Genomic DNA, 25,271 nt, shown 5'->3' with positions numbered 1-25,271 from the left:
CACACAAATGAAAGATGGCCTTCAGTGCCTATCTGTGTGCTGTGGAAAACAGAGTGCAGAAATTCCAAGTGAAAGGTGGAACTTCTATCATCTGCAGCATGCTGCACCAGAGCAGCTGGCAGCTCCAAATGGTGTCCACCTTTTCTGCTTAGGAGCAACGCAAACTTTAAATAAAAGACAAATGGTTGGGGAAGGACAAGTGAAGGAGGAAGTCAATCACGAGGTGGAGGAAAGGAGAAATGAAAAAAGCCCCATCCCATTTCTCTCTCCTGCCCGTACAGGACGAAGATGTGTTCTGACTGCTCATTCTCTCTCCCTGAGGCAAAGCCTAATGCTTCTAGAGCTGAGCCATGCACTCTGGGTCCACCTCCAGATTAGGTTATGTATACATGGTCATCACTTAGGAGTAGAACAGGGTTTTTTTGATTATGGATACAGTGGAAGAGAATCTAGTAAGTAAAAGCTTTAGATGAACTGGTAACAGTGGAAGTTGCACCAAGGTGCAAAATAGGCCTTTTAAGATGCAACAAGTGGCAGCCCTCTGACAGGTTAAAAAAGAGAGGCTAGGTTCAGGTTAAAGTAGATGCTCATCTAGAAATATTTCTATCTCTGGCCAGTTATTGTTGAAGCATTAAGGAGAGACAGTGGGGATGAACAGTTAGAGCATAGGCTCTAACTATGTACCAAACAAACAAGTAACAGCCAAACCCTGATCAGATGCTTTTCAAGATGCATGTATCCCATTAACTCCAATACTTGAACATCACAGTGAAATTTCAATTCTAGTATCTAATTCCTTTAAAATCTAGAAGACAAGTTCTCTTCTCCAGGCAGAGGACTGGAGTGAAAACAAGAATTGCGAATGTTACTTCAGAAGGAACACCCAAACCTCAATGCAAAAGAAGACTAACTGTGGAGTCTTCGAAGCAGGACATACTGCAACTCATTCTTTCTTCTTTCATCTGAATGCCCAGCTCAGAAGCAAGGCTGGATGGTCTTTGACTACACCAAGACTGGTTTTGTTGTCAGTCTTTTGAGGTATATATGCTACACTGCAGAAACTCACAGGTTTGCCTTGCTTATAATAGCAATGAGAGGAGAAAGCACTCATCTCACTGTAGTTCATCCAGGCAGAGTAGCACACTACTCATCAATGATAACATGTTGTGTTTTGCCACTACCCAGAAAAAAGATCCCTGAACTGAAAACGGCAAAAGACCTGCTGATTACCTACCGCTAAGAAATTCAATGGGCCAGAACAGGATTGTGGGGTATCTGCAATCACTGCTTATAATCACAGTTCAGTATAAATATGACCCTGTGGGGGAATATTTGCTATCATGAAAAACAGAATTGTAGGAAAATAGGTTGAGTGGAAGACACATTTTTGTTGGGCTCAGATTTGTAAATTGATTGTCAGAAATTCCTCCATCCTAATATAACATTTACGTGCATGCATAAGGTCAAAGAACCTGATAAGGCAGTTAAATACCCCAGCCATGGGGTATGAGCTGGCAAGGATGAAAAAAGTAATTTGGAAATGACTGTGCCTGCATTTATATGTGCATGCATGCACAGTTCTGCTCTTTCTCCCAATATGACTTCCCCTCATTTTCCTAATCAGATTAAAAATTACATTCTCCCACACCAACTTTTAAACAATTTGGAAGGTTGTGCTACAAATTCAGAAGAAAAAAAATTCCCAACCCTTGCTATTTCATAGGCTGATTTTCATCTCCTCTGTATTTACAGTGTATTAATGTCTTCATTTTAAAGTACATCAAAGCTTCAAAATAAATGGATGTTTTCAACCAAAGCCTTCCTCTTAAAGATGGAAGGATCTTACTTGACTGATACTCTGATTTCATTCATTCAGACTGCTGCATTGATTTCTAGTGCAGTTACTTGTTTCAACCTTGCTCTGGTGCTTGTTTTGATGATTCATTTACTTTATACATGGTTCTTTACCTGAATTAGCAAATGTTCTTACTCAAGTGCACCTGACCTTTGTGTTGGAATTATACTGAAAAACATATTCTGCTTTGATAGGGAAAGCGAATTTATTTTTAAGTACTGGGCTAAGTTTTTCTGTCATATCCTTGACGAGTATTACTGTTTCTCTTCAGTTATGCTAGGGAGTACAAAGAGCTTCACTGGTTAAAATGACAAAAAGTGTCTTTCCCAAAGGAAACCTCATCTTTCTACCATCTCTCCTGCCATTCTCTGGCAAGCTACCTCCCTTGCTGGTGTGTGAGCACAGCATGTGAACTCAGCACCACAGCAGCCAAGTTCATGCTCTGTATTAAGTTGAAGGATGTGCAATAAATTCCTGTAGCCTGCAGATTAATGTTAGAGGTGTGAAGCAAGCATTGAGAGTTCTCTAACATCTCATTGATAGTGCTTAACGATTTCTGTCCCCTGCTAAGCTCTAGCAGCTGTTCAGGATACAGAGAGGTGTTAGCTCTGTGAAAGGGTCAGCACAAACAGAATTCTGGATGCATTTTTGCTGGGCCTGACTTAAATGCTAGTTCAGTTATCTCCTAAAAACTGCATGTTGTTTTTAGGCTTCTCCTCCTTCTCAGAGCTCTTCTGTGTGATCCCATCTGACCCCCACCTCTTGTCACTGCAATTCCAGGCAAAGAAATAGCCAGCTCCCCAACTGCTGGCTCTAGCTCAGGAGTTGAAGAGCAAGAACTTGACGGTGATGACTGGCTGCAAGCGTAAACCCCCTCTGGCCATGACTTGGCTGAGCTGAGGGTCTGCCAACAATTAAAGGATTAAAGGTAGATGGTTCCTGCTGGAAGCAAGTAAAAGCACTTTATTTTCCCTCTTAAACCTTCTGTGACTCAGAGTAAAACCCTGCTGTACATATACAACTCTTGCAACTGTGTGAACTGAAGGAATTTGGCATTTCACAAGAGTGCTCAGCATTTTAGGGAAATGGACTATAAACGAGTGCAGTGAATTGTTATGCATACATTTTAAATGTAATATAAACTGCTTTTGCCTCGTTACTATGTTGTAATAAAGGAGTCATGACTTTTCCAAGAAAAAAAGAAGATATGATTCAGCTGGCCCTGGGAAATAAGCTTTTATAGTAAATCAGAAAAATAAAGTTGGATTCCACAATATTATGTTATATAATGATGTCAGTTTAGTATAGTAACTGTGATTTGGTTTTGTCTTTTGAAGGTAGTTATCTAGTAATTTAATAGTCTATTTGTCAGCAAATGAGCGTGGATTTCCAACACAGACTCTAGATTAAATCTTAAAAAATGATAATGTGGAGTTTGACCTCCATAGTTACTGCCTGATAAAATATAAGTAAACATGTTGTTTAAAGTATGCAGTAGACAAATACATAGGCAAAAGACTTCAGGTATTATGGTGATACTGTTTGAGAAGAATATTAGCATTTACTGATCATTCCTATCATTGCTGCTGATATTTTATATTAACAATTCTTTAATTGTGTGAATGCCAGAAGGGTAAATTCACGAAAAGGAAAATCACTTTACATATAACTTAGTGGAATAACAATGTCTAGAACCTGTTTTAAAGAAACCATGGCAGACATCTTTCCTTCAGCAGTCTGTCACAACAGGAAATGACTTCCTCTAATACGCAACGAAATAAATAAAGATCAGATGGTTTGTTTGTCTGCATTTACTTTGCACAGTTCTACCAGTAAAACAGGATGTTTTCTATTAACATTGCTCCAGTTTTCCTGGTAACAATAGCACCAAAATAAGGACCAGATTTTGTCTAGGTGAAATTCACTCCTCCTGCATAAAGCCCTATGCCTAGATTCTGCAAAGTAAAAAGCTGAAGTAAGATGTGGAAGCTGTTAAATGTATGTGTAAGCACCAGGCTGCGATCCATATAAGCTTACAGGGGTAAGGTGTTCAGCTTGCACTGAAACTCAAAGGAGGTGAGCACCTTTGTTCTTAAAGCTTTTTTGAAAATTCCAGCCCTGTAAGATGTACCAGCCTCCCATTATTTGCTCAGGGACAGTAAGTATATATACATATATATGAATAGTGCCTTGGGTATTCAAATTCTACACAAGTGAAAAGAAGAGCATAGAGCATGCAGCTTCTCAGCTGTGAAGAAGCAGCAGCCTTGGTGAGCCATTCTGCTTATGAGATCTTCCTCAATAGACCACACTTGACTCGTGCCCTTAAGTGATCTTCAGCTCAGCCAGAAAGACCAGGGGCTGTGAGCTAATTGTTGACAAATTTTGAACCATGTGGGGTTCAGGTGGAAAAAGGGCTTTAAGACAGCCACGTGTGCACTGGATGTTCCACCTAACTGGAATGCGGTTTGTGTTGAGGTATGTTTTCTTTGGCTATTTTTTCCTGAAATGTGCAATTACAAAAAATAAAATATTTACATCATTACAAATGGAATTTCAGTGTCAGCTTTTTCGGTCAGAAAATGGAATATTCTTATGTGCAACAGGTGAATTATTTTCCTTGGGGATCAGATACAAAACTGTTTTCAATACAGAGAACAATAAACCGATTACTACAGCTGTATACTTTCTGATCAAGAAGTTTCCCTGTCTTCAGTGGTGATGCTTGTCCGAGAGCTCCAATATCGGCTGTGTGCCAGGCTTCACAGTAGTTGCTAACCAGTCGGATCCCATTTGCAGTTGAACCATGCCATATTACTTTTTGAGGCCTGAAAGGTAATGTTAAGAAGTTATTTCCTTAATAAGTCTCTTTTTTATGTTATTCAACTGCACACCTGTATGTGTGGTGGCCTCTATTTCTGCTTTCCTTCTGCTTGAAGCGAACAGTGGGGAGGGAAAGATGATGGTAGAAAGGAGAGGAAGAAATGGAGAAAACAACCTGATAACCCATTCATAGGCTATCAGAAATGGAAAAGAAAGATGGCATAAGGAAAGGAAGAAGTTTTCATCACATTTCTAGTAGCCCAAGTTATTGCTACTTGTACTGTCTGGTAAAAATAGATTACATGTAAAACTTATAAATGGTAATGTAAACTCACCAGGATGGATCGGTCATGACGTTCCTCCCATCGAAGGAGTATATTGGAACATGAATGTTGAATTGTCCACCATTTCCATTAAATATAGATTCCCAGTTATTGAAAAGTGTTTCTCCCTGTTGAAATTTCAAAGCCACTTTTACAAGCAGAACAAATCCAAAATCCATGTCATCATTGACTTTTATAGACTTATCTCTACATCTGAAATCTTATCTGCATTTAAGGACTCTTACAATTCCAGCTTTTGCATCAGTTTCTGCATGATGCTCCTGAACAAACTCATCTCATCTATCATCTCTATGCTAATAGCTCTCTGATCCATGCCTTTGCCTCACAGTTGCATCTCCGTTGTATAGTCACTCCAAATATTCAGCTTGATCATCTCCATTTCCATCATCTGTCCTTTTCCTCCTGACTGTCTAAGGGATTGTTTGAAAAACTGCTTATAACTAATGCAGCTATTGAGAAAATACAGAGATAATTTGTATCAGAACTTCTGTTGAGGTCACAATTTTGTGAAAAGTGTTGCAAATGTTCAAAGCAAATACTTTGCTTTAGGCTACCTCTCAAACTGCTTTTGAGTTTTTCCAGTCAAAGTTGAAACAGTATTCCTTTACAAATTTGTCTCCAAGGCTCTGTATTTGCATGCACTTCAGAGCAGCATCCGTTCAGCATGTTCCAAGCATCACGTGTTATTCCTCTAGGTTTCTTTGACCGTTTATTCTGGGAGCCAGCCAATGCTTCAGAGACATGGTTTGTTTTCCGCAGTTTTAGAGTGTGTCTATTTATGTGAGACCACAAAATGGCTCATGCTCTAGACCCTCCTCTCAGTTTCATTGGGGTAAATCCAGCATCACCCCTAAGCATAGAATTTGCCTTTATCTTTAGAAATGAGAAAAATAGCATTTTCGCCTACTATACTCTGTGATCATACTAGAACATAGAACATAATAGATACATTGGAGAAATGAAGATGCACTTTCCCTGCTGATACAAAAAATATCCAGAAAGCCAAACATCATACTGTTGCTTTGTCAGCAGTCTGCTTGAAGTAGGCTATTCTTACAGCTTTATTTCTACTATTAACTTTAGGATATTGAAAAAAGCAACCCTTGAAAGTGCAAAGGAAATGTGAGACAGTCTGTAACTTTCTACTTTATCATTACTTTTTAATTTCTTGAACCTGACTGTAAAATATGAAGCAAAACTGCTTCTTTATAAAATGCAGTTTGGGTTGAAACTTTCTGCTTTTGCAGTTTTCCAAGATTTTGGGGTGCCTGCAGAGTATCCTGATATAACAAGTACTAAATGCTCATTTTTACCTTAAGATTGACTACAGGTAAATGGTATCTGTCTGTTTTTCTGACAACTGTAGCCAGATCTTGCAAATGCGATGAGAGGAAGGCTCTATAGGTAGACGTCAAACCTGCTAGTTGGGCCTGTTGAAAACACTGAAAATCTGCTCGCATGTCACCAGAAAACGGCAAGTTTAAAGCCACCAGATGCAGCTGGAGGAAAAAAGAAGAAAAGCGGTTGTGGGTTTTTTTAAGTTTATAATACTAGGAAGACATATATTGGAAACAAACTAGACCGCTCCCTCTCCAGCCAGCACAAGAACTAGTCTCTTCCATACCAGATATGAAAGTTATTTGCTGCCATAACATGACATTTCTTAAAGCTATGAGACCCATAGCAGAAATACCTATTTATCTTTGAACATTAAGGAAACCATGAAGATTGAACACTCTTAAAAAATAAAATTCTTTTAAAAGCAGCTGGTATTTTTGCATAGAAGTCTTGGAGTTGTCACAGAAACAAAATCCCAAATCCTACAAGCATGGAAATAACTAGTAAGAAGTGACCGTATACCATTTGAAAATTTACTGTTATCAAATACAAGAAGTAGCATGCTTAAGTCAAACAGGACAGATGCAAGAACTAACCCACATTTTTGTTTTGGTTTTTTTTTGTTGTTTTTTTAGGGGGGTTTTTTTAGATATAACTCAGTTACCTTGCTTTCTTTGTCTAAATATTTTAAAGTATTTTGAATGAAGGCTTAAGTTCTAAAGTGTCTATCTAAACCAAGCAGCACCATGAAGATGGAAAATAGTCTAATGAATATTTTACTGATTTAATTGTAACATTAATTTAGTTTAATTGTAATGTTAACTTAAAAATTACTGTGTGTTTTAGGTACAATCACGAAGTGAAGAGGTATTCCTAACTTAGAGTCAGGATTTCTTTTTTTTTTCTTCGAGATGGGAAAGGACCTAGGATGATGAAAATAGATTTGGAGGAAACAATTTAAAATTGCCTCTGAGATGTTTAAACCAGTTGAAGTGTATTTGTAAATTTCTAAAGTAAAATCTGTGACTTTGAAGAGGAAATATCACAAGTCTCCCTCAAGGTGCAAACTGTCATGTTTCAAACCACAGCTATGCAGTTGCAATACAGATCTCATACTTACTGCTGGTTTTCCATTGTTCATATTTGATACTGGACTCAGTGCTGGAAGAGACTGAAATCCCTGTTATTTTAACACATGCAAACAGATATGTTAAACAAGTTACTCAGATCAGAATTTTAGACACTCAATAATTTTCTAAATAAAGCAAACATTGAACACTAGAGAATCTGAAACTGTCCTGCCTCTGAAAAATAAATCCAAACTGTGTAGCCAGAATACTTTACCTACATATCATCAATTTGGTGTGTCACATAAATATGTGGTTGAAAGCTGTCCTGGTCAGATTTTCTTTACTAGACCCAAGTGTACCCATTCCACAGTGCTCTGCCAGAGCTGGTGTCAGCACTGGATCGCACCTGGAGTCCTGCATGTAAGCAGCCTGCTCTTGGCAGGAGCAGAAGGCCAGTTCAAGAAAACCGGAACTGAAAGGGTAAGGAGGATGTGGAAACCAAAAATGTAGTGGGTGAGAATATTTCTCAAAGCCTCTGTAATTCCCTCTCCTGAGCATTTGTCATGTAGAGACCAGAAGGTCGATGATCTTGAGCTGTTTCAGGAACAGCAAAGTTTTCTTCTCTAGTTATGGTACATATGAATAGCAAGCTGCTGACTGTACCAGTTGGGAGACTCATGTGGTGTCTGCTGGAGGCTGCAGACAATTTCTTGTAACATGAGGTCTAGACAGTTTCCTAGTGTGCTAAATGCACTTCTGTCTGACCTACTCCAACTTTTTTTATTTATTTCTTTCTGGCCATCTTCCTTCTTGCTGCTCCTTCCTAGCACTATCTTGCCTTTTCATTATCTCAGCAGTCGGATCAATTAACTTGTCATCAATGAGACAGTTTGGTATCCCCTTCGACGCTTCTTGGCTTTCATCCTCCTGCAATTTTTTGGGACAGACAGCACTTTCACATGCAGGTTGGTACAATAACTTGCAGAATGGGGTCAGGTACAAACAAACAATTGAGGTTTTAAAATAGACCCTCAGCACACTGTGGGATAAGCTACAGGCAGGTGATGATGATGTATCTTGAATACAGGACTATAATCTTTTAAAGAAAACCTGCTTTTCAGAAACACTTTTCTGAGTTTCCTTTAAAGGGACCGGGGCTTGATATGTCTGACTTCAGTGTTACAAAACAGAATACTGTGGTTTTCTTTTTTTGTAGGCAGCCTGCTTTGTTCTACTTTTTGTAGGTACTGCTTTGTCTCTGTAGTATTTGGACTCTCAGAAGATAATGGAACATGTGACTGGCCAATGCGAACCAATTTGCAAGCTTATGTAGTGGTAGGAGGCTTATTTTGAACAGGCAAGTCTCGGTGGAAAATCATGTTGTGCCGGGATCTGCTTGCAACTTCTGCCAAGTGTATCACCTGTTTTTGCACATTTAGACTCAGTTTTTCACAGTCCAATATTTTGTACTTACATGGCTTGATAAGGCTGGAGGAGGAAGGCTGTCAGCAGGGATAGGAATTAGCTCACCAAGCTGAAAGAACCCAAAAGGAAAAGCAAACAAAATCATATCACCAGGAGCTTCTGAACTAGACAAAGGAATCTTTGCACCCATACTTCTCCGGCTGTGTACAAAACATCTGCAACAACTCCATTTTGAGTAAGGGAGTTGGAAAGGATTAGGATGTAGTGCTATAGTACCTGCAATTTTCTCCATCCATTTCGAACACGGATAAAAACCTCACTGGTTTCACTCAGATAGATTAGTGTACCTTCTGCTACCAAATGAACTTTTTCCAACATACCCTCAATATTTTGGAAAGTTGTAACCTGTCAAGTAGGAAAATGAAACACACTTCATCAGACACATAAAACATTTTGCAAGTTAAATTGTTGAATAGAAGTCTCATCTGAACACATAAATGTTAAGACTTCTTCTGCAGGAAATGCTCATAAGGTCAGTTTTACGTCATTTTGTACAAAAAACTTCAGTAACCTAAATACCTTGCCACTTTGGCATACTAGCATCATCATTCTGCGGATTGTAGCAGAACTACACGAACAGTTAATTTTGTGCAGAGTGAAAATCATTGCACCTCTACAGTTTAGCATATTGGATCAAAATGGCAGAGTTCAGAAGATACTTGATAAGGCTTATAAATACCAGACACAATTCTAGATACATTTGCTTCTGCTATATTTTTCTTAGAGTTGTTGTGATCTCTTTTCTTTAAGGGTGTTTTCTTCCATGCCTTTCTTCATGTTTTCAGATGCCACTAGTTTACACAGCAAGTATTTTTCAATTTCTCTTTTATAGACTGTCAAGAGGCTTAAACTGATGTCTGTAAGATATAGACATTGTGCTTATTACCTCTGTCTTTGTCACCTGAAGATAAGGACAGAGTCCTCTCTAAGATGGGTTGCTTCTACAATCTGTTTGATAATTGCAGGTAGGGTAAAATCAGGGGCAAGTTTCCTGACGGTATAATTTCTTGACACTTGAGTGTCATTTCTTTCTCATATCTTCAATGTCAGAAGGCATATTATTGCTTTATGAATCCTGCAGACCCTACTAGAGCTTTGCATACTGTCTTTTATTGTGAGTTTTGACCTAAGTAGCCTTGGATCTCCTATCTGAGACAGTAGCACCCAGCCTGTGAACTACAGTCCTCTACTTTGGGGGATCAGTCTTTGAACATCTGTTTCTCTCCTGATCTGTAACCATTGTCAAGTCCTGAATTTCTATGAGAAAAGGCAGTTAGCAGATGTATGACTCTATGGTGGGAAGGCATTAAGAAACTTACACTCAGATTCTTGTTAGTTCATTTGAAACAATGTAGATGATCTGAAAGTCTGCTTGTTTATTAATGCATTCTCAAATGATTGCCCAAGATATCCAGTGAATTTGCTTTTCTATTATAATATGAGAATGTGGAAAAGGAAAAAATTACAATGAACCCCATATGCTAGCTTGGATCTTTTTTTCTTTTCAGAAACTACGAATATTTAATTTTAAAATGAACAAGACGGAAGTCTTAGCTGTAATTTTTACTGCACGGATATTTGGAATACAATTCTGATTTGATTCATGCAGTAAGAAAAGGAGACAATTATATTTATATGTATTCTCTGGCACAGCAATTTTTAGATTTGCTAGGGAAATCTACAGTTTTCTTCTTAAAATAAAATGACCTATATTACTGGGTTTTAATCCAGCAATGAAAGTGTGTTTTTCATGGAAACTGGGCATTTAGTAGTTATTCTAGTATCTCAGCATGTTAAATTGCCACACTTAGAGACATTGCTTTGAATATGGAATATACACCTTTCCATTGTTTTAGTATGCCATCAATCTCTATGCATTTGTTTGAATAGGCTGTTATTAATGAGGCAATGGACAGACTTCTCTCATCACTTTTCCCAGCTATGTGGATTCCCTGCTGAAAAATTATGAGGTTCAGAAAACCAGAAAACATTCTATTAGATAAAAACAGAGGACAGAGTTTTCCCTCCTCTCTCAGTGCTACTAATCAAAAGATTTAAGCAAGGATTCAGTGGCAAACTTCCTCATTTTGCAGTCTTACCAGATTCCTGGTTGCAGGTGACCCTGGCTCTCCAGGAGGACCTGGTGGCCCAGGCATTGCGGATGCTGAAATAAAATGAGCATACAATACACATTAGAAGGTCATCTTTTTTGAGAAAGAAGGTGAGTGACATAAAAAAAGGACTTGATTGTGCTGTCTAGGAGTAGTGAGAGATTTAAATAGCCATAGGCCTTACATAGTCAAGTTCTGAATAGCTGTGTTCAAGCCAACTACAGAAAATGCATTCTAACTTTTTTTTTTAAAAGCAGTGGTAAAACTTAGTCTTTTCTCTGTTGTTTGGGAGGTTAAGGTCGACAGATTTCAATCTGTTGTAGACACTATGAAAATGAAGAATCAGATCCGCTTATATTGACCAGAATGCTCTTCTGCTAGCTGCTAATGACGTGCATATGGAACACGGAGAACTTTTAGCTGCTGTCCATATAGGTTTTGAAGGAGTCATTTTATCTTTTGCTCTAAAAGTAAACAAATAATAACTTTTCCTTAGATAAAAAATTCACAAGTTTAAGCTCAGCTTATATTTCAAAGCAACAAAGAATTCTCCAGTGGTATGAACTTGAACTTCTAAGACTCCAGTCAACACCATCCAGTACCTAGTACCTGTCTCTACTCCAAAACTGAATTTCATCACCTTGAGCTGAAAGTCCTTGTTTACTGGAGTAAAACCTCCTTTCTATGAAGGAAGAAAAGAAGGAAAGGTAGGGAAAACTGAAAGCAAGCATCTCATGCGAATGCATGTCATGATAATGGAACTTTGAAGTTGTTTAGAAGAAAGACCTTCTACATGCAGACCTTGCTGAGCATCATGGTGTGTACCAGAAGGGCTCTGTAGCTGAGATCTGGGCAGATCTTGTTTTACCATTAGTAGAAACTCCTTCTGTAGAGGAAAAAGATGCAACGTGGGGGCACCAAAACAGGTCCAGAGGTATCCAGGAGAGTACACTAGTGTACTGCTGGGAGGGAGTATAAAAGGCTCAGTAAGAAATCTGATTAGGAGCAGAAAGGCATGATGAGAGCTAGTATGACATGGAAGAAAGAGATCTAATAGTTGGTGGACAGTTGTCAAACTACCTGAGCATGGGGAAGTCTAGCATGTCCCAGCATGCTGGTGAATCTGGAGTATGAAACACGCACAAAGAACCGCAACTTTCAACTTCTAACCACTCCCCAATTCCTACCTTGCTGGGCAGGACACTGAAAATGGTGTTCAGCTGCTCTTAGGTATGCAAATAGTGCTATAATCCCAAATACGGACAGAATTGCTCTTCAAAAGTGAAGGAGAAATGGAGGAATGTAGGAATATTTTCTGAAACCATCCTTTGGAGAAATTTTGGTGAGCACATCTGGTAGCTCTCCTTACAATAACCAAAGTCCACTCATCCATGGCCTACTGGATACAGCAACTAAATGAACTGAAGGAGAGTAACAGAAGATAAGCTAAACCTTCTGCCTTCATAATTTTCAGAGGAATCAGGATCACACTGATCTTCAGTGAAAGTGGAGCTATAGATAATATAGATATAGATAATATAGCTCCACCCCGGCAAATACATTCAGTGAAGAAAAAGTATTGACTCTCTTCTCTTTTATTATATCTTTCCACTCTGAAGTAGTTTGACAGTCTGAAGAAAGGATTGTAAGATACATTTTTAACATATAGTTTGAATCATTGAAGAGCCAATAAAGGCTAACCCTGAGAGCGCTGCTCCATTCCAGAGCTTGCTTTTTACTATCTGGAACTTCTGATTTAGGAGGCTGCAGCTACGCACCAGTAAAGCAAGTTCTAGTGTTCAAAAATGTTTACCCGGAGGAACCTTGAAAACACCTTCTATAAATTGAAAAATCTATGCTCTGAAGCATTTACAAGGATCCCCCAGAGCAGTTCCTTCATGCCAACGGCAGGGGAACGGGGTTCAGTTCTTAGAAGTGTTCAGAACTATTTATCTGCAGATAAGCCATTCCGCGTTCCCTATATAACAGTATGTGAGCCCCATATTACAGTAAACAGGAGCTTTAACGGAGATAACTGTGTCTTGAAGATAAGAAATAAATAAACATCCATGTTCATAATATTTAGTAAAATGGACATCCATCAGTGTGCTGCCTAAAGCAGCTTTCTGCAAAGCAAAGAGGAAAATGTGTAGGAGGATGATGAAGACTAATGGCAGAGAGGATAAGTGAAAGTATAAGGATGGAGTACTAGTAATAATTTGTTTTGTCTGACTGGGTCTTAGCTAATAGTCAAAAGTGCTTAATATAGATTACACAGGAAAAGGCCTGAAAGCCTTTATGGACTTTACGGATGCTGAGGATCTGTCCGTATTATGATGATCAGGGGCTAACTCAGGTACAGGGCTATGTTCCAGTGTTGAATGTATTAAGGATTTCTTCTTTCTCAAATATTCTTCAGAGGCTGAACACTCCTGATAGGCACTCAATTAATAGTATTTACTGGATGACAAATTGGAATTCTCACCTTCTCCCTGGGCAGCTGTATAAACCAGTCTGACCAGGTTCAAGAAATACCTGGAGAGAACAAATTGGAGGCAGAGAGGTCTGCTTCCCGAACTAGCATACTGGAGGCACAGGTCTTGTGGGAAAACAGACTGGTCGTTAGTTCTCAGAAATGGAGATCTGTATTAGCTAGACCTGTTCAAGCTTTAGGTAGGACAGATCTGCATTATAGCCTTTCTGTTTGGTTAACCATTCCCTTTCTGTTAGTATACCATCTTCAGCTGAGATTAAGGAATGCTTTGCTCTCATTTTAGCTGGCTGGATTCTCATGCTGCTCACAGTTCCCAGAGGGAGGAATCAGTCTCGCTTGCTCAGGCAGACCTGTTGAGTAGTGTCAGAGGAACCCAGGACTCCATCCACCATAGCCTAGTCTAACGCTGGACATTAACAGTATGAGGCTTGTCATTAGCAGACCTGTGACCCAAGAAGAGTCAAAAGCACAAATGTCTTGAACTGTGACACTTAGTTTATAGCCATATATTCCCTTTGATGCGAGTTTGAGATAATCCACCTGAAGCTCTGGTGCCACCTTGTTTGCAAAGTTCCTCTGCTGATATGACTATTTGAGGCACATTTTACTCCTTTTCTAATCCAGTACATTGAGAATTATTAAAGGTACAGTAACCAATGCTTTCAAAGTTTTGTTTCTATCCAGCATTTGCATAAGAACTAGTTTTTAGAAGCAGTTCTCCAGCAGTTTCATTCCAGACCTAAACTCTATTGTGGATACTGCCTTTATATCAGAGAATCATACAATCATAGAATCATTTAGGTTATAAAAGACTCTTAAGATCAGCAGGTCCAACCATTAACCTAACACTGCCATGTCCACCACTAAACCATGCCCCTAAGTGCCACATCTACACGCCTTTTAAATACCTCCAGGGGTGGTGAGTTGACTGGGCAGCCTGTTCCAGTACTTGACAACCCTTTTGGTGAAGAATTTTTTCCTACTATTCAATTTAAACCTCCCCTGGTGCAACTTAAGGCCATTTCCTCTCATCCTATTGCTTTTACTTGGGAGAAGAGACCAAACCCCACCTTGCTACAACCTCTTCCCTCAGCCTGCTTTTCTCCAGGCTAAACACCCCTAGCTCCCTCAGCCTCTCCCCATCAGACTTGTACTCCAGACGCTTCACCACCTTCATTACCCTTCTCTGGACTTGCTCCAGCACCTCAAGGTCTGTCTTGTCATGAGGGGCCCAGAATAGGACACAGGACTCAAGGTGCGGCCTCACCAGTGTCGAGTACAGGGGGACGATCACTGCCCTGGTCCTGCTGGCCACACTGTTGCTGATACAAGCCAGGATAGTACTGACCTTCTTGGCTACCTGGGCACACTGCTAGCTCATGTTCAGCCAGCTGTTGGCCATCACCCCTAGCTCCTCTTCTGCCAGGCAGCTTCCCAGCCATGCTTCCCCAAGCCTGTAGTGTTGCATGGGGTTGTTGTGACCCAAGTGCACGATCTGGCACTTGGCCTTTTTGAATCTGATACAATTGGCCTTGACCCTTTGGTCCAGCCTGTCCAGATCCCTCTGTAAAACCTTCCTACCCTCAAGCAGATCAACACTCCCAGCCAGCTTGGTGTCATCTGCAAACTTACTGAGGGTGCACTCGATCCCCTCATCCAGATTGTTGATAAACATATTAAACGAAACTAGCCCCAATACTGAGCTCTGGAGAGCACCACTTGTGACTAGCCACCAACTGTATTTAACTCCATTCACCACAAGAAGAGTGTCCTGGCCCACATTGTGCTGGTTTTGGCTGGGGTAGAATTAATTTTCTTTGTAGTAGCTGGTATGAGGCTGTGTTTTGGATTTGTGCTGAAAACAGTGTTGATAAGACAGAGATGTTTTAATTATTGCTGAGCAGGGCTTACACAGAGTCAAGGCCTTTTCCGCTTCTCACCCCACCCCACCAGCGAGTAGGCTGGTGGTGCACAAGGAGTTGGGAGGGGACACAGCCGGGACAGCTGACCCCAACTGACCGAAGGGATATTCCATACCATAGGATGTCATGCTTAGCATATAAAGCTGGGGGAAGAAGAAGGAAGGACGGGATGTTCGGTGTTACGGTGTTTGTCTTCCCAAGTAACGGTTACGTGTGATGAAGCCCTGCTTTCCTGGAGATGGCTGAATACCTGCCTGTCAGTTAGAAGTGGTGAATTAATTCCTTGTTTTGCTTTGCTTACATCCATGGCTTTTGCTTTACCTATTAAACTGTGTCTATCTCAACCCATGAGTCTTCTCACTTTATTCTTCCAATTCTCTTCCCCATCCCACTTAGAGGGAGTGAGCGAGCGGCTGCATGGTGCTTAGTTGCCAGCTAGGGCTAAACCACGACACACATTAACATCTTCCCAAATTTAGCCAACGGCTCAGTTTGATAGATTTTGCAAAACTCTCAAGGCAGCCTGTCTCTGTTTTGCAGACTTCATCCCAGCCACAACCACAGTAGGATTTTTCATGTAGTAGTGCTCCCATGGCACTAGTCCATGAAAACTGATTGCACAGAAATTGTCCCTTTTGTGCTCCCAATTCCAACCCACTCCCCAGGAGAAATTGGTGGAGGGCAGGAGGAGAGAGAGGAACAACCAGATTCAGGTATGGAGAGTGGGTGGGCAGATGGAAGAAGAGGTATGTAAAGGAAATGGCAGTGTGTGTGGGGATGTGGGCGCAAAATCACACCCTCTCACCTGAACCATATATTGCAGGGGGTCCTGGTGGACCTGGTGGGCCAGGTGGGCCAGGAGGTCCAATTTTTCCATAACCTGGCAAGCCAGGTAGACCGGGTAACCCTGGAGGTCCTCTGGGTCCGACAACTGAATCTCCTTTTGGTCCCTATCAATGATAAAAAGTATTTCTTTGAACGTATCAGTTTCACTGCTGCTGGGCCTTCATCTCTGGTGGCACATTTTCTGACAGCCTGCCACCACACCACTGTTTAGACATGAGTCTGCAAGTAATTTTCTTCAAGGAGGCATGCATATTAATGGAAAATGAAAAATTTTACCATATACTAAACTAAATCCCAGAATTTAAGTTGCAGAAAGCTTTCTGAAAGTCCTTGCACCTACTCCTGAGTAGCTGATATCTGCAAAACTCTTGGCAGTACTCTCAAAGTCCTGGATCGCAACTCTGCTTGTGCTGAGACTACTCGCTTTGATGTGTTTATAAGATAAGAGTATGTCTGAAGGTACATGGTGGAAAACTTTAACATAAAGTGTGTCTATGCAGGGTGTATGTCTCATGACAAATGTTGTCTTCTGCCTCTTGTGATCAAATGTCAGCTCATATCCCTTAAGCTCTCCAGCTGCCAGTCTTCCAGATTAAAAAGGCTCCAACTCTGTATGTTTCCAGTTTAGCAGTGTGTCCTCAGCCTGAATGAGGAGGGCTTGGACTCCTTGTGCTCAAACTGGCCTGCATACTTGGAACAGTTTTTGGACTCTGGACTAGGAGAGTTCAGTCTCTGATGGACCTCAGCTGTGCCATCCAACTCCTTCTTGTCAATGGAACAGTTTCTAAACAGGGAGATGGTTCTCAACGACATGGAATAGTGCCAGGGGGATTTTTGAAGGTGGACTTGCTAACCTAGCACTTCATCCTCAGCTGTGACCCATCCATTCATGCTCCTTGGCACAGAACATGACAATAGAGTAATGCAGTGCACACATTTGTTACCAGAGCCCAGCAATAAACTAGTTGTCAAAGAATTAGTACATTTGATTCCAAAGCAGGTGCGGTGGCAATTACCAGAAGATAAAACAACTAGGCAGAGATTAGACAGTGACTGAATTTTACAGGAATGATCCAGATGGGTACATACTGGATTTTTTGTTCATGTTTTTGGATTACTGGAATAGAAAATAAGATTTATTATTTAGATGGCCAATAATTTTCAAGTCAGCCTCTGTCTAACTTTATATAACCTATTTTGGCCTTTACGGAGATGTAGGCAGTAGCATCACAAGTTATATATACTGCCTTGATTTGTAATGCTATTAATAGCGTGAATCTTCATACTGATGTAGTTGTATTAGACAGCCGAGCATAACATACTTCAATTTTTCATAGCAAATCAATTCTGTGCAAAACAGTGAAGTGTCTGTGTTTATGTCTAATGCAACTCTCTCGTATTCACCGAATGGTTAGCATATGAGTTTTTATATAGTTCTTAGCATCATCTTGATCTTTATCTCTTTTTAGTGCCTTCTAAATTAAAGCCATGGGTACCCACAAGTATTCCTATTCTACCGCTTGCATGACTTACAACTAATCCTGGTCTTCCAGGTGGTCCAGGAGGTCCTGTCAGAAAAAACCCTCCATTTGGTTCTCCTTTTTCTCCTTTTACACCAGTGACTCCATTGTCTCCTTTTTCACCCTTTAAAGAGAATATATTTTAAAACATTGAGCTGAAGTGAGATCAGAACTCTATGCACTGGTCTTTTAAATTTGCATGAAATCTCTGAGCTTAATACAGAGGAACATCTGCTTAAAATCTTTTTGACAACACTTCCTTCTGCAGTGATATGGAATGAAGAGGAATGCTTTCTCTATTGAGGCTGCAAGGCTCTCTCAGGGCAGGGGCTAAGGGAGGTGAGGTTAGGTGGGGGCAGAGAAAATGCCTCTGTTGCTGTTTCCTGCTATTCTACCCAGCAAAACTTTGTTTTGGGCTGTAGCTGGAGGCAAAGAGAAAGTCGGAGGAAGCATAAATGCCTGGTTTTCTGCTTTTCTCCATCATCAAGGAAAAAGCAAAGCAAGATTGACGTGGAATGGGCAAATATTTAAACATGAGTGGCAAAGTGAAGATTAGTGTGCACAGGATGAGAGAGAAGTGGGGGGATGTGTACCAGGATAACAGAAGAGACACCACACAAAATTGCAGACACTTTGAACTGCATGTCTTCTACTGCTCTTCGTTGTTGATTATCAGTTTATTTGGGGAACAGAGTGATAAGTAAGAAGAAGTGTTTAAATGCTGAGTTATTATCTGTCTGTGCAAAATGAACCACAGCAATTGTAGGTTCCTCCTCACATTATTTCCTTCTGTTTGTCTGTTGTTTTTTTTCCTTCCACTTTTTTTGGTCTACTTTATTTCACCTTTCTGAGAAATAAACCTGTGAATAGAAGAGGCAAAGAGCAAAGTAAGAATGCCAGGTAGCTGCAGAAAGCCATTAGAGATGGCAATGTATAGCTCCTCCTCTACTTTTCTTCTTTTTAGTTTCCCAGTGAAGAGGACTATAAAGCTTTCTGTGTGGCATACCATTCTGCAGAGATGAAGGACTAGATGAAAAATGAGTTATTTGTAGCTAAAGCTCTAAAGCTGCAGACACTACTCTATAAGATCAAAGAAACCATATCAGCTCTGCCATGCATGCATGGGGCACTTTATGTCATAGGAATAACTTAGGTGCACTCAGCCAAGCAGAAAGAAAATCTGAAAATCAGATGGCACTAAGAGTCCTTCAAGGAAAATGACACTATGCTGCTTTTGGTGGAATCATTAAATGACAATATGATTCAAATTTTTTCAGGTCTTCTACTGATAAAAAGCCTTGTCCACTTAAAAACTTTTAAAATAATATTACATTGGCATTCATTTTTGTCACCTGAAGCAGTCAGGGAAATAATGGAACAGAGTGAAACCAAACACATCAAGGTATGGGTATACTTTCTTGTAAGAGGTTCCAGGAAAAGTAGTTTCCATCACTTTAACTCATTTTTTCCAGTGTGCTTAAAACATAAATAGTATTACACAGAAGCGTTCCCACCCCCCCGTGTGTTAATTGTTGCTAAATTTTTCTAGAAGCCCTTTAGGTAATGGATGTCTCCTACCTGAGCTGGCATGGAAGTAAAAGTATTCATTTATGGCAGATAATTCATACCAACTTATGTTAGGTAACAGTGAATTATGACTCACCTTAATACCACCGGGAAGGTAAAAAGCCTCAGTAATAAATTTTTTTCAAAAGTGATCTTTATACACTACTGACATCTGCTATCTCTATACTTGTAATAAACTTGTCTATGCAGCAGGAGTTTAAGGATTTAATATCATTTGTAATTGCTGATGTTCATATCTCTTTTGTATATTTCACCATACTATACTGTTTTATGCTTCATTTATAGTAAAGTACACTTTAAAAAAAGCTTAACAGAACTCAAACGCAAATGGGGTATAATTACCTTTATGCTATTAATAAAGTGGCTGAAATATGATGGAGGCAGAGGTGGACCTGAAAAATGAAGAAAATACAATAAAGTACAATAATTACCAGTAATTTTCTTTTTAAAAGCACTGCTTTGGATATTACTGGTTTAGGAGATTAAAGGAAAATTATTTACAATAATAACATTAACCTTTATATCTAACAGATATTTTTAGTTTGGTTTCCTAACAAAACAAGGCTTACATGCCCTATTTTGTCTGTCACTCCTTCACCTTAATAACTTCTGAATGTGATTGTGAATTTCAGACAAATTTGAAAGCAAAGAAGACTCAAAGATGAAAATTTCCCAGTTTTCTGAAAAAATGGCAGCTGAGCAGAGGGTGAAAGAGAAGCACCCAAATTAACCCCTTTGATGGAAACCAAGGTAAAAGAAAAGCTTTCCATATGTTTTGCCAGCAGTGGGGTGACGAATCAGTAGTTGCATTATCTTTCATGCAAGGACAGCACCATAACTGACAAGAGAAAGAAACAGTGTTACTGCCATGCTACTGATCATAAAATAATTGTTCCTTGACATTTTTCTGCAGCAAAACCCAATACCAGTGTCAATGGTTATACCACCTGTGTTGCGTTGTCTGCCAATGGTGGTCAGCCAAAGCTGTCAAGCGAGCATAAAACAGCTAAAAAGCCTTCAAATATTCTCTGTTTGGCATACACTAGGAAAAAAGACTGTTTTACAGCTGCCCATAGCAACTCGATGCATTTTCTTCAAATGTGTTCTGATTAATTTTTGAGATCTTTGGATCTAACCGTATGCCAGGTATAGGACTCAGATTTCAGTACGCTATCTCAGATACAATTAAGTCAAGTAGACATTATATACATCTGTACTCTGGGACAGAAATGTGTTCCCACTATGGCAGCTATTTTGACTTTGTTCCAACCCTGCCAATTATAGCTCACTGCAGTGATTTGCTTGATCCACTTGAGGGGATGGGGAACAGAGAGGTGGAATGAAATGGTAAGTGGCCCTCTCAGATGTTGCTTAGTATTAATCTCTACACTGGCCAATATCTGAGGTCTTTCTAGGAAGACCCGCAAGCAGAATAGATCTGGGCAAGGTACATGAAGATGAGGGAGGTCACCACTCAAAGTGGAAGTCAAAAATCTGTGGTAGGGAACCACTAGGCTCTACCTACACTGGTAGTTAAACTGTATTAGCCTAGTTCCTCAGCACTGAGGTAAAGTGGCACAGCTTCCATCCATACAGCTAAACTGTCCTTCTCACTCCTGAAACGTGAGAGACTTATCCATATAGCCTATTGCACCAACCCCTAGCTTAAGCTATCCCCAGACCATCATATTATCTGGGGAAGTGTTGCCTGTTGTAGGCTGAATTCAGGCCAGGAAATAGGGGAACAATTAAACTGCAAGACAATTGTCCTCTGTGTCCTGGGTCTGTTTAATTTACTAGTATAAACAGCCAGAGAATTTTGCCTGACATGGCTTCTCAACGGGCAAACCTAGTTCAGTCCTCTTCTGTAGACATTCAGTGGAGGACTAGTAGGCAATTTTTGGCAGGACCTTTAGGGATCTTAACACTAGCCAGAGGAAAACATACTTTGTTGCATGGCTTCTGCTGGCAGACCAGATATTTTCATTTCAGTTTGTTTTCAGATGTTGCTGAAACGGACTAACAGTGCTTTGCATGTGCATGATCAACAGCAAAATCATGCCCTCCGAACAATCATAAAGTCACGGAACTTTGGTGACCTCTCTTTTAGAAAATGGGAAGCTACACTTCTTTCAGTTCTGGGATCTGATCTAGAAATTAGCTTAGCCCCTGAAGCAACAGACCTCACTGATTACCAGAATTAATGCTTGCCCAGTGAGAAGCCATCTTGCTCCACCTCATTGATTTCCCTTTAGCTCTATTCCTTCCAGGATTCACAGAGAAAAGGGTGAAACTTCTTCTTCATACGGAAAAGAAGGTCTCATGACAAACAAACAGGCCAAATGGTGGATTTGGATGAGTGTGAAAACTTGTCCAGAATGCCAGGTCAGCATTTGGGGAGTGAGCTGCAGGAAGGAAGGGGTTGACTATGGTCGAAGGCTAGCACACTGCAATAAACACTGCATTTTTGATTAACAGATCTTCAGCCTTAGGCAATTGGGTCTGAGACTATGATACAGTGAAGTCTCCTCCTCTATTTCAAAATGTGTTTTTTTAGAAGGCTCCAGACTGTGTTCCTTCAGCCAGAAACATTGGGGTCGTGCTGGAGCATTGCACATGTGGTTGGCACACAGCACCTGTGCTCTGAATACTTACTGCCTCAATACAGAGTAGCTAAATAAAGTGAGGCCTGCCATTTACCCACTTTTTCTGTTGGCTTTATATTTTTTCATGGTATCAATTAATCGAGCCTGTTTTTAAGGTTGGAGAGGAGACATTTTGTGAAAAGGAAAAATAAATACACTGCGTGGACAAATACCACAGTTCAGAAAGCTCTTCTGATGCTGGAACTCAACAGATACTCTAGGGGAAGAAGCTTCAGCCATCTGTCCCTCAGAGAAGGTTTTGAAGAATTCCTGTGCTTTAATCATGTTCCACTACCCTGCAGCTTCTGGCCTCTGAATTTTCACTGAATTTTCATGATTATGTGGATATCTGTGAGATTTAGAGAATTGGTTTGTATGAAAGAATATTTTAGCAACTACACCAATGAGCAAGAAGCAATCAGGAATATTTTTTAGAGCAGCAACAGAATTGATCTTAGTTAACAGCTAGTTGATCTAATTGGATTCAGTTGGCAAACAAATGAATAAATCTCTGTTATTTTAGGAGAAAAGTGAATTCAGTTTTCAGTTTAACTGGAATTCTCATGTTATTTTAATCATCCTTCACTAGCTGCAGTTTTACAAGAAGATCATAAGCGTAATCCTCTCATAATCCTTTCCTTCTGAAACACCTGAAATTATCAGGTATAGGCAAAAATACTTGTAGGACATTAATTTACATTAGATATAGAACCTGGGAGGGAACAGACATGTTCATGGTGGATAAACCAGGAACACTTCTTGCTTCTTCTTTTTACAAGTTTATTGGTGACTAGGAAGCACTAACCACTTATTTTAAGGCACTGGATATTGTTCAGAATAAAAATTAATGTGGACAAGACAAGAAAACAGATTTTATTGGAACAAAAAGATGTCCTCTTAAAAATACCAAAATATCATCTTCAGTCAACAGAACTGTATCTTTGGAACAAAGACAGAAATATCTGTATAGATGTAGTTTTGTATTTATTATCAACACATTAGAGGACAAAGATTATAAATGTGGTATAGCAACATTTGATTTACTGCTTCTTCTGTGTCAAATGACTTCTGGCACTGACCAAAGCCTTGTCTCAGTATATGAGATTTCAAAAGATGTATAGAAAAGGAAGAGTTTGTAATAGCAATTTTTTCAAATAAATGCTTGTTTCTGTAACTATTTTTGAATGTATAAGAATTAGCAATGTGTATCAACTTCTTGTTACAGAAAAGTAAATCTTTGGTGCGGAGCATCTGTTATGATGCTCCTACCACCAGTGAATTGGTATTTTTAGCTCACACAGACTTTTCATGATTAACACAAATAAAGCACAGAATATTAAAAAGTTGGTTGAAATGGAGACCATCTAGTTCCACCTCCTGCTGGAAGTGGGACTGTCACCAACAAATGACTGCCTTGAACTTAGAATGCAGAGGTGTGTTACCTTGAAATGGAAAGCACTGGATTTTATCCCAATTGTCTCAAAAAGATTGACAACAAAATGATATTTTAGGAATTGGACATGATGTCCTTCTAAGATTTAAAAAAATCTCTGACCAGCCAGTTACATTTCAATAGCTATTCTTGTACTTAACACATTCATAATACTCACAAATGTGCAGTACAGATACTTGTTTTCAGAAGACATTTTTGATAACATTGTGGGCTTTGTTGTCTGTGTGTGAGTTCAGCAAGAAACTTAGGTATAAGTCTTTCAGCAGATGAGGCTGCAGGGGTGAGTGTCAAAGTACTTTGTTAATTGCTTTTTAAGTTAAACATGTATTCCTTTACAGGATGTCAGTGACGTATCAGATTGAGTATACCTGGTGGTCCTGGAGCACCTCTGTCTCCCTTTTCTCCTTTTAAGTCCGCTGAACTGTGCAGCCCCCAGGAATCTCTGTTTGCTTTAGCACCTGCCATAAAAGCATCACAAATTCATGAGAACTTGCAAACAGCAGAGACTATAGCAGTGACAACCAAGCCACTGAAAGTGAGAGCAGACTTTTCCATACATGTGGGGCACGTGGCTCCAGTACCTACAAGCTTGTCTCACTCACCTCATGAACATTGAATAGCTGCCTGATTGTCCTCTCTTATCAACCCTGATATGTGCAAGAGAATTGCTCTTTTACAAGACAATCTTTCACTCTCCCTTCCCTAACCACCTAGCCTAAGACCCTCTGAACAAACCCATTCTCACTGCATTTGTGAATTTCCCTGGGGCAAGGGTAGAAACAGTTCTTGAGTTATGGCTCTGCATTTGATACCACACATTCTACTATCTCCAGACTCCAAAACAAGCTAATAAATGATAATATCTGGAACTGTGAATGTCAAAAATATTATAAAACTTCTATTTTTCCAGATATTATTAAACTTTCATGATAACTTTAGTCTATAAAATACCTGTGTAGAATGACCGCTGAGTATTTAGACTTCTTAGGTCTGATTTCTCTCTTTTTTCTACCTAAGTAGTTGCTAATATCTTTGCAAAATTCACATAAAATAACATCATTCTCCCACAGTATCAGCTTATAACCTCTTTCTTCAGGTAGGAATGCCTTTTCAAGTTTAAGGTGAGGTGGTCCAATTCTGAGTTATGAGCAGCAAGGATGCTGAAGTACACTGACAAGCAGATACAAGTTACATCTCTTCAAGTAATTTTTAATGGTTCCCTGCCTGTGATATCTTCAGCCCCTGTGGTCAGTTGTGATCTATGCTGGAAGTCAGTGGTTCACTGAGAACGGTGGCTTTTTTCTAATCTGATTACGTTTGTGAATTTCACTCGGGCAAGCACAGAAACAACCTTTTGCTTGGATACCCAGTCCATGCTTCGTGACCTGGTGCCACTTATAAATAAGACTTTATTGGTAAGAAATAGATAAAGACTTTTTCGTAAGAAAACCTTAGTTTGAAAAATAGTTACAGCATCTTCTAGTTGTGGAGGATGGCTGCGAATACAGAAGAATGAGATGGACTTCTTCCTTTTCAGAGCCCCAGGTTACAATGGAAGTTTCCAGACAGTTCCTCTCCACCCTGCTCTTTTGTCTTTCAGACACGAGAGGTGAAAGCTGGTCATACTCCCACGGGTCTCCCCATGATCTGTCTGGTGACTCAGCCTCCATCTGTGAGTCTCTGTTCAAATGCCTATTGACAGAACAGTGGGGCCTCATTTTATGTTACACTGAGGCCAATCACACAATCTCTCAGGCGTGCAGTTAGACAGTTTTCCT

At 39.9% G+C, this 25,271-nt stretch overlaps 1 protein-coding gene across 1 annotated transcript; it reads right to left on the bottom strand.

Moving 5' to 3' along the window:
• Positions 1–4,405: 4,405 nt before the first annotated feature.
• Positions 4,406–6,506, bottom strand: LOC104165075 (collagen alpha-1(XV) chain-like). The gene is made up of 3 exons (XM_009704614.1): positions 6,336–6,506; positions 5,014–5,129; positions 4,406–4,683 (listed from the first exon to the last, which is right to left on the bottom strand). The coding sequence occupies exons 1-3, from the start codon at positions 6,480–6,482 to the stop codon at positions 4,467–4,469; spliced, it is 480 nt and encodes a 159-aa protein (XP_009702916.1). The 5' UTR covers positions 6,483–6,506; the 3' UTR covers positions 4,406–4,466.
• Positions 6,507–25,271: the final 18,765 nt, after the last annotated feature.

Source organism: Cariama cristata, unplaced genomic scaffold (genome assembly GCF_000690535.1).
Source record: "Cariama cristata isolate BGI_N322 unplaced genomic scaffold, ASM69053v1 scaffold1240, whole genome shotgun sequence".
NCBI lineage: Eukaryota > Metazoa > Chordata > Aves > Cariamiformes > Cariamidae > Cariama > Cariama cristata.
This window is presented reverse-complemented; position numbering and strand designations above follow the sequence as displayed.